Here is a 17,628-nt window from a genome sequence, read left to right on the forward strand (position 1 = left end):
AGCCTCTCATACAGCTCATCATAGGCCTGAGCCTTTGTCTTTGCCACCATTCCTTTTGCTATGTGACTAGCCTCACAGTACTTCTGCCTACTTCCTTCATCTCTCTGGTTATCCCACTTTTTCTTAGCTGCCTTCTTCTTCTGAATACTCTCCTAGACTTCCTCATTCCATCACCAATTTTCCTTGTCTTCTTTCCTCTGACCAGGCAAAACACCCAACACCTTTTTGCCAGTTTCTCTCACCACCTTAGCTGTAGTTTCCCAGTCCTCAGGTAGCTCCTCACTGCCCCCAAGGGCCTGTTGCAATTTTTTCAATGAACTGCATGAAACCATCCTCCTCCTTCAGCTTCCACCATCTAATCTTTGGCTCTATCTTCACTCTCTTCCTCTTCTTTGTTTCTAATCTCATTCTACAGACAACCACCCTATGCTGCCTTGCTACACTTTCCCCTGGTACCACTTTACAATCTCCAATCTCCTTTAGGTGGCATCTCCTGCTAAGGATATAATCCACCTGTGTGCACCTCCCTCCACTCTTGTATGTCACCCTGTGTTCTTCCCTCTTCTGAAAATACGTGTTCACCACAGCCATTTCAATTCTCTTTGCAAAATTTACAACCATCTGACCTTCCGCATTTCTGTCTTTCACACCCTACATACCCAGCACCTCTTCATCCCCTCTGTTCCCTTCACCAACATGTACATTGAAGTCTGCAACAATCACTAATCTCTCCTCTCTAGGGACACCATCTACCACTTCATCCATCTTGCTCCAAAATTCCTCTTTCACCTCTAACTGACAACCAACCTGTGGTGCATCTGAACTGACCACATTCAAAATTACACCATCAACCTCCAACTTCAGGCTCATGATTCTGTCTGACACTCTCTTTACATCCAGAACACTTTTCACAAGCTGTTCCTTTAGGATTATCCCTACTCCATTTCTCTTCCTCTCTACACCGTGATAGAACAGTTTGAATCCATCTACAATGTTCCTGGCCTTGCTTCCTTTCCATCTGGTCTCCTGGACACACAGAATATCTACCTTCCTTCTCTCCATCATGTCTGCAAGCTCTCTGCCTTTACCAGTCATTGTCCCTATGTTCAGAGTCCCTACTCTATCCTCCACACTCCTGCCTTTCCTTCTCTCTCGCTGCCTTCTAACCCGCCTTCCTTCTCGCTTCTTTGATGGTCTTCGACCTACAGTAGTCCAATTTCCACTGGCACCCTGCTGGTCAACAGCACCGGAGGCGGTCGTAGTTAACCCGGGCCTCGACTGATCCGGTATGACAATCATATTTGCGATCCACATGATAGTTTTGGCACAAGTTTTACGCCAGATGCCCTTCCTGATGCAACCCTCACCGTTTATCCGGGCTTGGGACCAGCACCAGAAGTACACAAAGTACACCCCTAATGGCTGGTAGATGATGAAATCCCTAAATTCCTTGCAATTGCATGTTGAGAAACGTTCTTAAACTGTTGGACTATTTGCTCACGCAATTGTTCACAAAGTGGTGAACCTCACCCCATCCTTGCTTGTTGCCTTTCAGGGATGATCCCTTTATACCCAGTCATGACCCTCACCTGCTTCCAATTAACCTGTTCACCTGTGGAATGTTCCAAACAGGTGTTTTTTGAGCATCCCTCAACTTTCCCAGTCTTTTGTTGCCCCTGTCCCAACTTCTTTGGAATGTGCTGCAGGCATCAAATTCAAGTGAGTGAATATTTGCAAAAAACAATAAAGTTTATCCGTTTAAACCTTATATATCTTGTCTTTGTAGTGTATTCAATTGAATATAGGTTGAAAAGGATTTGCAAATCATTGTATTCTGTTTTTATTTATGTTTTACACAACATCCCAACTTCACTGGAATTGGGGTTGTATGAGCTGTGACTGCTTTTTAAATAAGGCACAATGCAGGGCAGCCAATCAGAACAGAGCTTATTTACATATATCAGTCTTAAAGACCCAGTAACCAAAACCAGTAATCAGAAATAAAAAGAGGTTGGAAAATGGTTGTGTAAAACCAATTATGACTGTTTTTGGTGTATAAACTCAAAAAAAGTCATAGAGAGAAAAAGTAATAGACAAAAAATGTAATATATGGGACCTTTAATGCCTTATCATGATGCCTTGTTGCTTCATAGGCATTATGATTAATCAAAGACATTAAGTAATAAGCAATCTTCTAGAACTCTTAGATAATACACACTAACTCCTTTCCTTCAGCTATACAAATGCCTTTACATGCAGTAAGCCTGGGGTGAGTCATGCTGTAGGAATCGTCTCAGACTTGAGGAAGGAGTTAAGAACAGCCAAGCACAGTCACAGTTACTCAATAACATACATGGCACAACACCGAGGCAAATCCTCCTAATGCTGGTCAATGTGTCATATAGACAAGTGTCTCTCATATAGTGATACTACTCAATAACAAAAATGTAGTTAAATGCACTGTACGCCATTTGCTGCATGATACACATAATTTTGAAAGAACAGTTCAGTGCGGCAAATGTGGTTAATGTTTACAAGACAGCTTAAGGTTACTTTTTTCTGTCATTTTGAGAGCAGCAGAACAGAATACAGTTTTTCCTTTTTTGTCCAGTCAAAAGTCATACTTTGAAAACAGTTAACACATGATACCAAACAGAGGGCTGCTGGCCAAAACAACACTTTTTTTTAATGCTGTGCCAATTGCCTGTGCGTTAACAGATTTAGACATATTGTGCCAGAGTGCAAGACAATCATGGTATGAAACCTATTCTTGTTTCCAAGACCTTAAGCTGTCTTGTAAACATTAACCACATTTGCCGCACTGAACTGTTCTTTCAAAATTATGTGTATCATGCAGCAAATGGCATACAGTGCATTTAACTACATTTTTGTTATTGAGTAGTATCACTATATGATAGACACTTGTCTATATGACACATTGACCAGCATTAGGAGGACTTGCCTCGGTGTTGTGCCATGTATGTTATTGAAAGAGATATATTTCAACAGCAATGAACTGTACAAACCCCAGCAAAATATCATTCTAAATATTCAGAAAAAAACCTTGAAACAAAGGCAAAATCTTAGAAGGTAAAACTGTCCAAAATGATGCCAAACGCTATGTAAAACATCAGTCATGGTTTAGACTGTGTCAGAGGAGCCCAAAGGAGGCTTTACATACTGAAATCTTCAGTAAAATTCATGATGATTGCATTTTAACACATTTGCAAAGGACATGTCTGCATTGCCAAAAAATGGACAATAAATGTTAAGTCAACCTCAGTTTAGTTGTACCAATTGTTTGATTTGTCAAGATATTTTGTTAGCATAGAGAAGTGCTTTCCAGCCCTGGTCCTGAGGCCCACTGCTCTGGACATTTAGTGCTTTTCCTGCTTTAAAACACCCACGTCAGCTCAGTAAGGGGTTGTTAATAAGCGGATTAGTTGGATCAAGTATGTTGGGAACACTAACATGTGCAGAGCAGTGAGCCTCCTGGACCAGGGTATAGAAACACCATCATTAAAGTACTGGCTCATTAACTTTATTAATGCAAACTTTTATTTCTATCAATACCAGCCAGCACTAAATCCACCAATTTACAATTACACTAGCATAATGTACCACTGATCATGCATGCTGAGCACACAGACAGTTGCTATAGGATTGCTTTAGTGCTGAACAGACTGAGGAAGTATGAAAGAGTTAGTAATTAACCTACTGACACTCAGAGAGAGGAAGGAGTACAAACATGGCGGAACAGAGAGAGAGAGGGGTAAAGAGAAAGAGAGAGTGACAGTGACAGAAAGAGCACCAAGGGGAACTGAAAAGTAGGGAAAGGGAAAGACAGAGAGAGAGAGAGAGAGAGAGAGAGAGAGCGAGAGAGAGAGAGAAAGAGATATAGAGAGACAACGAAGAAGGGAAAGAGAGAGAAAGAGAGCAAGAGAGAGAAAGAGAAGGACAAAGATAAAAGTAAAACAAAGGGAAAGCGACAGAAAAAAGAGTTACAGAGAAACAAAGAAGAAGAACAGCGAGCAAGAGAGAGAAAATAAGAGAAGAGGCATGTAAAAACAGGAGCTTGGGCAATCAGAGCCTTAGGGGAACACATTTCAGGGAGACACAGAGAGAGACAGAGAGAGAGTCACAGAGAGAGAGAGAGAGAGAGAGAGAGAGAGAGAGAGACAGAGAGCAATCTACAAAACTAGGAGTTTCCATCAGAGGCAGGTTTCAGCAGGACTCAGCACAGTGGAAGAACTGGAAAGGGGAGTGTAACACGTCAATCAGCACAATTAACAACCATCTTTCCTCTGTGTCTGTTCAGGGAACTAACCGCTGCACACAGCCTGACTAAAACACAATGTCTATGTTTTGATGCAGTGAATTAGGTGAACACTCAAACTACCCTGGCACACACACACTCTCACTAGGACAGCACAATACAAATAAAATATGATTACAATAAAAATATATTGCAATCATAATGGTGGATACTACAGCTGTAAGAAATGCAATATGTATTGGAAAAAGGAGTTTAAAGCTGTATATTGCTATTCAAAACTGTATTGGCCCCTCACTTTCTTCTGAAGGTCTCTCACTTATCAGTTTTCATTGAAAGCACTGACTGAAACTAGGCAGTTCAAAGCAGACTCTCAGAGTAAAGCGGGCAGGGAGGGGGCAGGGATTATGTTATGCATGAAACCACACACTAATACATGGATTCCATTATAAATTGTAGAGGATGTGATTTTCAGGGTTCTCAGAGCTGAAAATCTTATCAGACCTGAAAATGTTATTTATATATACTGTATTGAAAAATGTGTCATACTGAGACATCATTGTATTGTATCAAATTGAATTTTGTGTATTATTACACCCCAATGATAGTAAGACGTTTGCCACCCCCTTTACTGTAGTAACAGCCTCAACTTTTCTGGGAACGGCTTTACACAAGATGCTGGAACATTGCTGTGAGGATCTGACTGCATTCAGTACTGATGTTGGATGATTAGTTTTAGATCACTCCAACTCATCCTAAGGATAGTCCTTCATTACTCCAGAGACTGCAGTTCCACTGCTCCACAGCCTGATGCTAAAGGCTTTATACCCCCTCTAACCTACACTTGCCATTGGCCATGGTGATCTTAGGCCTCTGTGCGGGCAGGGAGGGGGCAGTGTCTTGCTTTTTTGGCAATGCTTTTTTATGGAGATAATACAAACTATGGCATATTGTGCAGCTCTAATATACAAACATAAACATCACAGTGAAATGAAAAAAGTAGCTCACAATGAGGCCCACTTGGTAGCAAGGCCACTGCATCTTGACCCTCAAATGAATGCCCCAACATTTTCAAGCTTATACTGCAGTCTGATCACCTTGACTTACCATTACTTGACAGTTGAATGACCTGACTAGCACTTCCTCTTTTGGCTTAACTCAAATAGGGTAAACTGGAGTCAAAGCACCGCTTTGGACTCTCATATCAGCTGTCTGAGAAATCGCTTCCTCATAGTGAGCCCAAAACAACAGCTAAAACAGATGCTGACACCTAATTGAAGAGACTGCAAGTATCACAGAAATACCATGACATATGTTTCAGAGGACAGGACCTTATGGAATGGCTCACAAATTAAAACCACATTGGCCGCTTAGTTGACACCAACTTCTTGATGCAATTACAACAGGCAAATATTCACCACAGAGACCCTGCATCTTTGTTTCATATTCACAAAGCAGTTCACATTCCAGTTTAACCATACACTACAGTGCAAATGGAAGTTCACAGGCTGGTCATTTTGCCAGTGAAAGGTCTTACTATAATAGTTAAAACTGCTTCTTTTTTACTTACAAAAGACTTTTAAGCTCATCGCCTTTGGGCATTCTTGTCTAAAATGAAAGAAAGAAATTTAACACGCAAAACACAGCTTTCAGTTTCCTGACATAGGCCTAGGCGTTGCATTTCAAAAACAACTGGACTTTTTAACTACAGGATCTAGGAAGTACACTCTGGGAAGCCAACGTAGTCACTCATACATTGTTCTGTTTTCTATGGATCCAACAGGCACTGATAATATATCGGCCCATCATAGTTTGCCTAAAATTCACTTTTTGGCATTCAGAACTGACTAAAAATCTGTTGAATAAGATTAATAAGAGGCCACTAAATGGCAACGATGATCAAGCATCTGCTTGTAGACTTTAGCAGTCCAGTTTACTTATCATGGAGAAAGTCTTGTTGTCTTCCCATACAGAAATCTGATATAGGGCAATATGAAGATTAGAAAATATATGACCTATATTAGCATATATGGATTTCCCTTATAACCTATATTAGTCACATATGCACAATATGTGACATACATGGCAACCTGAAACTTCAACTATGGGACATGTACTTCAGTGATGTATTACCATGTATAAACATGTGTAACATATATATTTACCAATATATGACAGAATGCATTATTCTGACATGTGCTACTCGTATATGTTAGCTGCATGTTATATAAGTTATTTTTTATTGCATATATGTTGCAGGTGTATTTCATTTTGATGACATATGCATCAGACATATGTAATACATAATAAATATACATATATTATGCATATATGCTCACACATATATACAATGTATAATGCATACGCAGTGTATTATTTATATTGTATACAGTATAAATAATGCAAATATAGCCAATAATTTATATACATATGTTACAGTTAAAACCAGTACTGTAAAAGACATACATAACATATATGTACATATATTTAGAAAAACACGCCTGAAACTTTATCATATATGGCCATATATCAGATTTCCGTAGTGGTTCAACAGAGAGTGTTTCAGCGCAGACGTCCATATGTAAGAACTCTAATATATCTCCAAATATATATATATCTGTCTTCATAAGAATAAGCTTTCTTTTGCGCAGTAGTCCAGCGGTTCAGCGGACTGTGGGCGAGGTTCACCTCCAGCTAAACTGGGATGGAGAAACCTTTCATTTCACAAGAAGGAAGTAATTTTCCTTTCCTCTCTGGGCAAAGAATTTAAACACTCGCCGAGGACGAGAGCTCTCACAGTACAACAGCCCATAGGTACAACCAGCCCGTGCACAAAAGGCGCACTTCCTTCCAGCACTTTCATAGTTTTACTAAAAGTCTTCGGACTGAGTCCAAAGTTACTCACTCACCTCCTCCAGAGCGGCCACTGTACTCCGACAGTGGCTCATTCGGGTGGTGAAAATGGAAGTCGTGGGAGCTTTATAGTCCTCATTGGTAATGTCCATAAACTCAGACACTGACAGCTGGTCTGGCATGGCTGTTATCTTCTTTAACCGCGATCAGGATTAGACAGGGTTGTTCACTGTTTTTCCCCAAAAACCAAACAGCAACCAGGCTGCGAACAGTTCAGGACCCGCTGCCGAGTCTATTCGTGATTAAACTTCTTCACAGAGTTCGCGGTTCTTCCTCAACACGAGTGAATAAAAACAGATGCGGCGAGCAGCAGTCTCTGAGCAGCGGTCAAAAAACTCCATCACACCCCAAAAAGACGGGCGGGCTATTCCAGTTCACCGCGCCGAGTTACAACTCCATTTAACTCCGTGCGCTCACCTTCCCCCTTCCTGAAGCCCAGCCTACCTGCCCAGCACTCCTTACTGTGTGTGGGAACCGCAGACAGAGCCGAAGAGGCGGGGGGTCAACAGTACAGCATACCGACAATACATGGTCCAATCAGAGCAGGTACTGTAAAACCGGACCAATCAGAATGGGTAATGTAAATAATGGTCCAATCAGAGCAGGCACTGTAAAAGCTGTTGCAAATAGAACTAGTACCACAGCATATATTCCAGTAAGAACTGGTACTGTAAAAGATGTTCCAGTAATAAGTGGGACTATAAAATATCTTCCAGTCAGAATGTGTTACTTTAAAAGATGTTCCAATTGGAACTGGTACTGTAAAAGATGATCCAGTCTAAACTGGTACTGTGAAGGATGTTCCACTCAGAACTGGTACTGTAAAACATATTACAGTCAGCATTGTTACTGTAAAATATGTTCCAGTCAGAACTGGTACTGTAAATCCAGTTGGATGGTACTGTAAAAGATGTCCCTAACAAAGTAATATGATAAATAAAAAATGGCCCAATTAGAGAAGCTGTAAAACATAATCCAATCAAACTGGTATTATTAAAGATGGTCCAGAAAGAACGGGCACTGTAAAATATGGTCCCAGCAGTTCTAATGCTGTAAAGGATATTCCAGACAGAACTACTGCTGAACACCATCCCTTATTTTATTCCAGGCTGAATTTGTAACGCTGATTACAATTTAGCTGCAAAGAAATAATAAACAGCTGCAAAGATTAATAAACCTTATATTTACACTCAGAGCACGCCGTTTCTGTAACGGTGTAACCGTTTGTTATTTTTGAAAACGTACTGTAGTGATCAAACGTAGTGTAGTCATCATTTTATAAAGCGACATGGGACTTTTGTAATCCTCAGCTCTAAATTTTCAGTTTACTATAAAACGCAGACCTTTATTTTGAAATCCGTGCGCCTTACACCGGATGGTGTTGCTTGTTGTTGGACTTCACGCTCAGAACTGAGCGCGCACGCTTTTGTCTTTTTAATATCAGTTTAACGTTCATTTCGACATGGAGTAACTAGAAAATTCACCAAACATTACGAGTTTTTACTGTAAATATGGCTACGAAGCGTAAAGCAGACGTGCCGGTGCCCGCTGAGGAAAGTGACCAGCTCCTCATTAGACCTCTGTGAGTTCACTCAAACTCATGTAGACGAGGCTGACCGTTGGCTTCGTCTTCGGCAGCCTCGTCTTCGAATTCCCCCTTCTGCCTTAAATGCTGCAGCACCAACATGTAAACCTGCACCTTTTAAGGTGGAACTGGATAATTCGAAGAAGAAGCTGGCGAATATGAAGCCAACTGTCAGCCTCATGTACATTAGCCTTAGCTCAGTCACGTAGCCTGTTAGCCTGTGGCGAGTACCTGTATTTACGTGGTTACAGACACTTTATGTACGATTAAGATGGATGTATGAGTATTTTTAAGTCGTGGCACTTGTGCTTCTGTACTAAAAGTTTCCTTTTATTAAGGAAATTACTTTTTATCCACCTCTGTTTTGTTGGTGACAGTACTTCAACAGCTTAACTTAGTTGATGCGCCCACCTAGCTAACAACAGTTAATAACAGTTCTTGTGCGGAAATTGGTGCTTGAATTCGGCCTGACTCTTACTTCGCTCATTTTCTTATTTATTGTTACTTCTACTTGATTCAATATTTCACTGAAGTCACAACACTTTTAGTAGAAGACGGTTGTAGTCTATCCACATGTAAAAACAGTTTACAACTAACATGACTAAGCTGTTGCACCTTGTAAGGTGTAGTAAAAAGCAGGGAACAGCTGTTTAGCAATATATTGAAATGGGCATTGTGGCCGAAAACTAGGATTTAGCGCGTTGTCTGTTTTGTAGTGTTCTGTCATTCATCTTTGCATCCCTCGTCTCCACTGGTTTGTCAGAAATCATGATTGTTTATCATTTTTCACAAATAGAGAAGGAATATTCAGAATAATCATAGCTAGCTAGCGGTTGAGAACATTTTAAACAGCTCATGCCACTGCAATTGTAGTTTTTCCTACTTTCAAGTTCCTCTCACCTTCAAGGTGCACCATCTGAAGGGGGGTTAAATCAGAACGTCTTACTGTCTGGACTCTTCTGGCACAACTGTATGATTTACGTAGGCAGGTTCACAACGTGGTTAAATTATTTCTTTTGGACAGATTGCCTCTTTAGTTCCCTAGAAACAACTTTACATCGCAGCTCATTTGTTTTGCCTCTTCCTTTATTCCGTTTTACAGAGGCGCTGGTCAAGAGGTGGGCAGATCATGCATCATCTTGGAGTTTAAGGGGCGTAAAATTATGGTAGGTTTATTACAGTATGGCTCTTTTCCTTCTGAAATGCCTTGACTGTGACTTACAAGTTATTTCTCTGCAGCTGGACTGTGGCATCCATCCTGGCCTAGAGGGAATGGACGCACTGCCTTACATTGATCTGATTGATCCTGCTGAAATCGATCTTTTGCTCATCAGCCAGTAAGTGCTTTTCCTTTTTTAATGAAAGAGTGTTATAGATTTAGTTACAACTGTGACATATTTTGAAAACATTTTCTTCTCTTGTTTAGTTTTCATCTGGACCACTGTGGGGCATTGCCATGGTTTTTACAGAAAACAAGCTTTAAAGGAAGGACCTTTATGACACATGCAACCAAAGCCATCTACCGCTGGCTACTTTCAGATTACGTCAAAGTCAGGTACACAGTGATTTTGCAGTGATCTTATGTAGCATCTTTACTTTTATAATTAACCTTAGAAATTAACCTGGGTTATATTAATTGCCATGTTGGTAAATATTTCATCATATTCTCTGAAAAATACATTTTTTTTCTTCTTAAGTATGGATGCTTGAAGAAGCATTTACTTTCATTCCCCAAATCAAGCTGACATGTATTGTCCTTTTTCAAAGGTATGACTCAGAACATTGAGTCTGTGGGCTGTAAATTGTAATGAGTGCGGTTTGGTCAAAAATGCTACAGTAATCCTGTAGTAAAATGATTCAGCTCTACCTCCCCACGTAAAACTAATGTTATTTTCCTTTTCATCCGTAGTAATATTTCAGCAGATGACATGCTGTATACAGAAACAGACCTGGAGGAGAGCATGGACAAGATTGAGACCATAAACTTCCATGAAGTGAAAGAGGTGGCTGGCATTAAGTTCTGGTGCTACCATGCTGGCCACGTTTTGGGAGCAGCTATGTTCATGATTGAGATTGCAGGTGTAAAGGTGGGTGAAGTGAAGTTCATTCATTCTGTACTTTCTTTCAGATCTTGAGTATAATAGAGCTTATTTACCTCTCTCTCTCTCTTTTATTATTAACAGCTTCTTTATACAGGAGACTTCTCTCGTCAAGAAGACAGACATCTAATGGCAGCAGAGATTCCTAGTGTTAAACCAGACATCCTCATCACTGTGAGTAACATCGCTTTTATTGTGTCTTTATCCTGGGATTGAGCAGTTACCTTTACTGACTTTGGATTAGGTATTGTTCGTCCATGCTTTATCGGTCTTCTTTTCACAAACCATAGTTTACCCTTCCCTTCCTGTTTACAGGAGTCCACATACGGTACACACATCCATGAGAAAAGAGAAGAAAGAGAAGCCCGCTTTTGTAACACAGTTCATGACATTGTGAATCGGGAAGGGCGCTGTCTCATCCCTGTCTTTGCCCTGGGCAGAGCCCAGGAGCTGCTGCTTATCCTTGGTGAGAACAGTAGGGATGCACATGCTGACTAATTTTGATATTTGAGTAAGAGTTATTACATTGATATTGGTGTAAATGTAAGAAAGTTTTTTCTCCTGTCTATAGTTTCCCACTGAAATTGAGCCTATGCTTTACTGTAGTCAGGGATGCACATGTTTGTACTTGGCAGAAAGTATATAGAGAAAAAAAATTGGAATATTGAATGTAGAGAAAATGCTGGAAACGTTCTACGTGACTGACATAACCATCCCATAAACAGCTGTGTACTCTTACCATCATGACATCAAACATTTTCAAATCTGCCATGACAAATGCTGGTAATGATAACATGACACTGTTAAATCACTGAAAAACCTCTCATGACAGCATACGACAATTGTCATGACATGTTTGTTGCATGATTATCATTGTTAGGTAGGAGGGTTTAGGCAAAGTGTTACCAAAAAAGATATACTGATTGTCTATGTAACTTTTTTTTTTTAACTACATCACATTTTCTTTTGACTTCTTGTGTTCCAGTGTATAAGTATTTGCACCTGATAAGATTATTGACCCTTAGACATCTCTACTTATAAATAATGGAGCATGTTCTCTAACTTCATACTGAAATTTCAGTGTTACTGTAATTCTGTCTCTTGCCAAAATCAGATGAGTACTGGCAGAATCATCCTGAGCTTCACGACATTCCTATCTACTATGCCTCGTCCTTGGCCAAAAAGTGCATGGCTGTGTACCAGACGTATGTTAACGCCATGAACGACAAGATCCGCAAGGCTATCAACATCAACAACCCCTTTGTCTTCAAGCATATCAGCAACCTCAAGGTGGGCACCTTAACCATTTCCCTGAAGTTTGGGTTATTGGCGTGTAATGAGGGGCAGTGGACCTGTTACCTCATTGTAACTTGTCAGGCAGTGATTAAGAATCAATTTTAAAGGAATTTGTTGTCCAAGGCTAGACTTCAATACCCATGTGTTAAACCAGCTCATTGTAGTTGATATCACCATTTCAGCCAGTGGGCAATTTTAAAACATATAATACAAACACCATTTTATGTAAATTGGTTGTCATGTTTGCATGAATCAAGCCAGACCAGGCCAGTCAATTAAACTTGGTCACTGTCTCTTTAATTTTGCAGAGATTAGACCATTTACTTTCACATTCTGTCTTCTCCAGAGCATGGACCATTTTGATGACATCGGTCCCAGTGTGGTGATGGCATCTCCTGGTATGATGCAGAGTGGTCTCTCCAGAGAGCTGTTTGAGAGTTGGTGCACTGACAAGAGGAATGGCGTTATCATTGCTGGCTACTGTGTGGAGGGAACGCTTGCTAAGGTATATATGTAACATGCTGTTTCCATTTACCTTGACCTGCCACATAAACTGATGTGTTTAGCTAATAATACTTTCTGTAGTGTTGAAATTTTTTACATGAGATGTTATTGCTTTATGCAAAGTGCTGACTTCCCTGATCTCATATTGATATAACTAATAAGCAGAGGTGGACGAAGTACACAAATCATGTACTTGAGTTAAAGTAGACATACCCAAGGTAAAATATTACTCCAGTAAAAGTAGAACTCCTTACTCTAGACCTCAACTTGAATAAAAGTACAAAGTATTTGCCTTCAAATGTACTTAAGTATCCAAAGTAAAACTACTAAAAGATTAATTATGGCTCTGATTATTATTTTATAACAATAATTTATTGTCATTTTTGTAACAAGACTCGCTTCATGAACTCATTTTAGGTGAAAATCCTACAGTGTCTCTCTTGGTAAACCAGTCTTTTAATAGAATTTTTATTTTTAATAGAATGTCAATTAGTCTGACACTGATGTCTATTAAAATGATCATAAGTACAAAACACTGAAGGCAAACAGTTTCCATCAGGGAGAACAGAGTGGCTCTGAAATCACTTTTACACGCAAGCAAAGTTTCAGTTTAAGATTTATTTACAACTTAGTTACAAGTTGAATAAAACTTGCTTTAAACTCAGGATCACAAATGAGTTTTCCTTTACTGTATTGATCTGTAGGTCTCTGTTCATAAACATAAACTAACTGAAACTAATTTACTATAAAATGAAAGTGTTTGTATGAATTCAGAAAAAAAAGACACTTGGCAGTCACAACTGCATATGTGTACATATTTCTATATTGTGGTCTATTTACACAAAGTTAGGTTAGTTCATCGTTTAGGTAGACGTATGTGCTCCCAAATTTTTACGCTACTGCACTGACATTGAACCATTGCTGCACTGGGTCGGTATGACCAACAAATGTTCTGTTTTTATTGTTTAACCTTAGTTTCACTAGAGCAAAAGTATCTGGCTTCAATCTATGCAATTAACTGTTTAATTTATGTTTCTGTTGTATCGGCTCTGTATAGCACATCATGTCTGAGCCAGAGGAGATCACCACCATGTCAGGCCAGAAGCTGCAGCTGAAGATGTCTGTAGACTACATCTCCTTCTCGGCTCACACTGACTACCAGCAGACTAGCGAGTTCATTCGAGCACTCAAACCACCCCATGTGGTAAGATGTATTATTTGATGCCACTTCTGTTCTTTTTCCATTATCACTTGGTGCATGTTTTTGAACTCTTACCTTATGTTCAGATCCTGGTGCATGGGGAGCAGAATGAGATGGCACGTCTAAAGGCAGCCCTTATTAGAGAGTATGAAGACAACGACGAGGTTCACATTGAGGTGCATAATCCCCGCAACACTGAGGCAGTTACCCTCAACTTTAGGGGAGAGAAACTGGCCAAGGTGAGAACTTTGTTCACTTATGTGTTGTACATTTCTCCTGCTCCTTAAAGGAATATGCCAGCTTTTTAAAAACCTTTCTATCCAGCATATTTTAGTGTAACTGTGCCGCGTGAAAGCTGACAGTCTGGCAAGAACAGGAATGCTACGAGCATAAACCTCTCAAGAAAGCGCAGTGCTTGAATTTACATATGAATATGTCCTCATAGTCTCTGTTTAAAAAGTCCAGTTGTCGTTGAAATCCATGCCCATTAAATGCTGCAATGTAATAGTGTTGCTTTATGGTTTTATGCCTGTATCTTACAGTGTAAATTTCTTTATTTATGGAACACTTTTTTTCATACTGGTAGCAGTTCAAAGTGCTTTACAGATAGATGATAAAGCTTGACAGTAACAGAAGAAACTATGACTATTCATATAAAATCATATAAGGCAATGAAGTTGACTTGAAACCTGCTTATAATAGAAACAAACAGCACTTGATGAATTCCATTAATAAATGTTAATGCAAGACACATTTTTGTAGAAATGTGATTATATTCCTTTAAGCATGAAATGTTATTGTTATCGCTGTTAGTGATTTTTGATGTACGAACATTTTATCATGAAATGTATTTGTAGTTGGTATATTTGTTTTTAGGGTAACTGACCAGTTTTATTATCATTTGTGTCTTGTCTCTGCAGGTGATGGGCTCACTTGCTGATAAAAAGTGTATACAGGGCCAGAGGGTCTCTGGGATTTTGGTGAAACGCAACTTCAGTTACCACATCCTCACCCCCTCTGACCTCTCCAGTAGGTTGCCATACTTTCAGTGCTATATATTTTATACAAATCAGACTTTTTAGAGCATTAATGTTATGTTTCTTTTTTTCTGTTTAGATTATACAGATCTGGCTATGAGCACAGTGAAGCAGACTCAGGCCGTTCCCTTCACTGGACCCTTCCCTTTACTGCACAACCAGTTATGCTACTTGGCAGGTACTTACTGTGATTTTGTGTGTGTTTGTGAGTGTGTGGAATACTAGTATGTGACTTTAAATGAAAAAGTTTTTGTGATGCCAGTGCCCTTGTATTACTGAACAGGGTTCTGGACCTAGATTTCTGTAAAGCTGTTTTTTGACAGTGTAATTAAAAGAAGGGTCTATAATACCACCAGCCTTGTGATGTGAGGAAACTGAAGCCTGATCTAATATAGGCCATCTTCCCAACAGCTCAAAATGTGTATTGTTGCTTATGTTTAAGGGAATGTAGAGGAGGTGGAGGCAGCAGAGAAAACCACACTGAGGATCTTTAACAGCATCACCTTGGTTCATGATGGCAACATGGTCCTACTGGAGGTGAGAGCAGATAATCATATGCTGGATACGTAGTAGAGGTCTGCACAGGCATGACGCTGAAGGGCAAACCCAACCCTTACCTAGAGTTCTGAGACCCAGCCCGACTAGGCCCGAGTGGTACTGTTAAACTTGAAACCTGAACCCTAACAGGGATTATTGCAGAAGCAGTAAATGTCTTAATGGGACGACGTGCCAGTCCTGCTGTCATAGATCAAATACTTATCGGAAATGGCGAGTGATGTATGACCAGGGGCTGTATTACTCAAGATTTCAACATCTGACTGTAGAAGCCCACAAGGGCCATAGATTCATGTTATATTCATGATAGTCTATTTTCCAACTAATTCCAGGAGTTATTTTCATTTTTCATGAGATTGAGTTTTTTTATATTATTTATATTTATATAAATGGTGTTTTCGAAATCTTGACATATTTGTGCCAGATGGGGGTGATCAGTGCGGCAGAATTATGTCACAATACTTCTAGGCATTTTAATGTTTCACAAACTGCTGCATTTAAAATACAGTTAAATATTCTGTCTTTGTAATGAAACAGTCAGTGTTCTTTATATAGTTACAAAATCCGTAATATGCTCAGAAAAGCATATAATGGCATAGTGTGATGGAATTGATCACAATGGTCAATATCGGCATATTGCCCACCCCTAGGAGCAGATCTCTAATGCATGATACGTAATACTAATGCATATAAGGATGCTAAATTAAGTTTGTGTCTGTATTATCACAGTGGGTTTCTAACCCTTTGAATGATATGTATGCTGATGCAGTCACTACAGTGGTCCTAGAGGTGCAGTCAAATCCAAAAGCTCAAAAAGGTAAGTATATATTTTTAGTCAAGAATAGGAGAAATAAAATATTCAGTAATAGGCAACATTTGCATGAAAAAGGAAGCACATGCTGGTTTTATTACACTTATATTAAAATATGGCTAAAGAAGGCTGAAGTCCCACTCTCACAGCCATCCATAGCCATTTCTGCAAGAGAGCAGAAAAGGCCCTTTTGGTCTTACTGTTCTAAGAGTGGAAAGGATGGCTTTGCTCTTTATAGTGGATGGATGACTGTTGGCTCACGTACACAAAATTGGGGAGTTGGCATTCTTCTGAATGCACAATCAGTTGCCATATGATGTTGCATTTTGAGAAAAGCTTGCAGTGTGATTTAACTTGTCTTGTGTTGATGGCATCTGCTTGCCTACATAGTCCCAGATTGATTGGTGCTATACTATAGGGAGATTTAAACAGTGGGTTGTAAATCCGTGATGTATGAGATTCATCTGGTCATTTTCTTATTCTAGCCATAAAACCTAGTGAGGAGAAGGTGGATCCAGATGTGTTCCAGAACAGACTGCAAATCATGTTCCAGTAAGAGGCCTTCATAAAATTCTTCACAATTCTTTATGCACTTTGATGTAATAGACATGCATTTATAATAATAATTTTTCTGCACGCTTTATCCTCCACTTTGCAGAGACATGTTTGGTGATGAGTGTGTAGACTTAAAGGACAAAAATAATCTGTCTATAACAGTGGATGGCAAGACTGTCTATGTCAACCTAGAGACTAGGGTGAGTATCAGGCTTTGTCACCATTTAATTTAAACCAGTTATTGTAAAACACCAAGACAGTTGCTGTTTTTTGGGAGTGGGGATGCATGCATACATATGTGGGTAACAACTATTACAAGTCCAACCCTGCTTGTGTGTGCAGATGGTGGAGTATGAGGACAGCAGTGCAGATGATGAGTCTCTAAAAGAGATGGTAGAGCTGGCCGTGCAGAGGCTGTATGATGCTATGAACCCTGTGATGTAAATAAGATGTCCAGGTGCCTTCCTGTTCTGACCTGGTCTTTGGCCCAACAACCTTAGCTTTCAACAGTCCAGACAGCTGCTCAACCCCTGTTACTACTGAGACAATACAAGCCTGAAAGAAGCAGAAAGCCATCCCCTACTCTGACACACTGTAATTCAACATTGTAGACACTGTGTCTATACTTAAATGTTTGAATTAAAGAAAGCAAATTCAGTTTGAATGGATATATATAATAGTGCATTAGTGTCAAGTTTGTTTCTCATTTTTTTAAGTTCAAGGTAAAGAGATCTGATTTCTATAGATCAGTATGTTGACCTAATTAAAAAAATCCTCACTACCCCACAACATTCTTGTG

The 17,628-nt window shown here is 39.7% G+C and overlaps 2 protein-coding genes across 2 annotated transcripts in view; one reads left to right on the plus strand and one right to left on the minus strand.

The window, feature by feature from the left end:
- The window catches only part of asap2b (ArfGAP with SH3 domain, ankyrin repeat and PH domain 2b), a 31,805-nt gene extending 24,155 nt beyond the window's left edge, over positions 1-7,650 (minus strand). The window contains exon 1 of the mRNA XM_017682291.2: positions 7,183-7,650. Within this exon, the coding sequence (XP_017537780.1) occupies positions 7,183-7,308 (126 nt within the window). The 5' untranslated portion in view covers positions 7,309-7,650. The remainder of the gene's footprint in view (positions 1-7,182) is intronic.
- Positions 7,651-8,563: 913 nt separating this feature from the next.
- cpsf3 (cleavage and polyadenylation specific factor 3) lies at positions 8,564-17,615 on the plus strand. The gene is made up of 18 exons (XM_017682281.2): positions 8,564-8,768; positions 9,874-9,937; positions 10,011-10,108; positions 10,198-10,326; positions 10,681-10,858; positions 10,955-11,044; positions 11,186-11,336; positions 11,985-12,160; positions 12,513-12,671; positions 13,728-13,874; positions 13,958-14,110; positions 14,792-14,900; positions 14,988-15,086; positions 15,351-15,445; positions 16,193-16,280; positions 16,760-16,826; positions 16,933-17,029; positions 17,172-17,615. The coding sequence occupies exons 1-18, from the start codon at positions 8,698-8,700 to the stop codon at positions 17,271-17,273; spliced, it is 2,073 nt and encodes a 690-aa protein (XP_017537770.1). The 5' UTR covers positions 8,564-8,697; the 3' UTR covers positions 17,274-17,615.
- The last annotated feature ends 13 nt before the right edge of the window (positions 17,616-17,628 follow it).

This window comes from Pygocentrus nattereri, chromosome 4 (genome assembly GCF_015220715.1).
Source record: "Pygocentrus nattereri isolate fPygNat1 chromosome 4, fPygNat1.pri, whole genome shotgun sequence".
Taxonomy (NCBI): Eukaryota; Metazoa; Chordata; class Actinopteri; order Characiformes; family Serrasalmidae; genus Pygocentrus; species Pygocentrus nattereri.

Coding starts and splice junctions, on each gene's coding strand:
- cpsf3 (XM_017682281.2), top strand. CDS start 8,698: ATGGCTACGAAGCGTAAAGCAGACGTGCCGGTGCCCGCTGAGGAAAGT. Junction 14,111..14,791: donor GGGGAGAGAAACTGGCCAAG/GTGAGAACTTTG, acceptor TTGTCTCTGCAG/GTGATGGGCTCACTTGCTGA. Junction 15,087..15,350: donor CCAGTTATGCTACTTGGCAG/GTACTTACTGTG, acceptor CTTATGTTTAAG/GGAATGTAGAGGAGGTGGAG.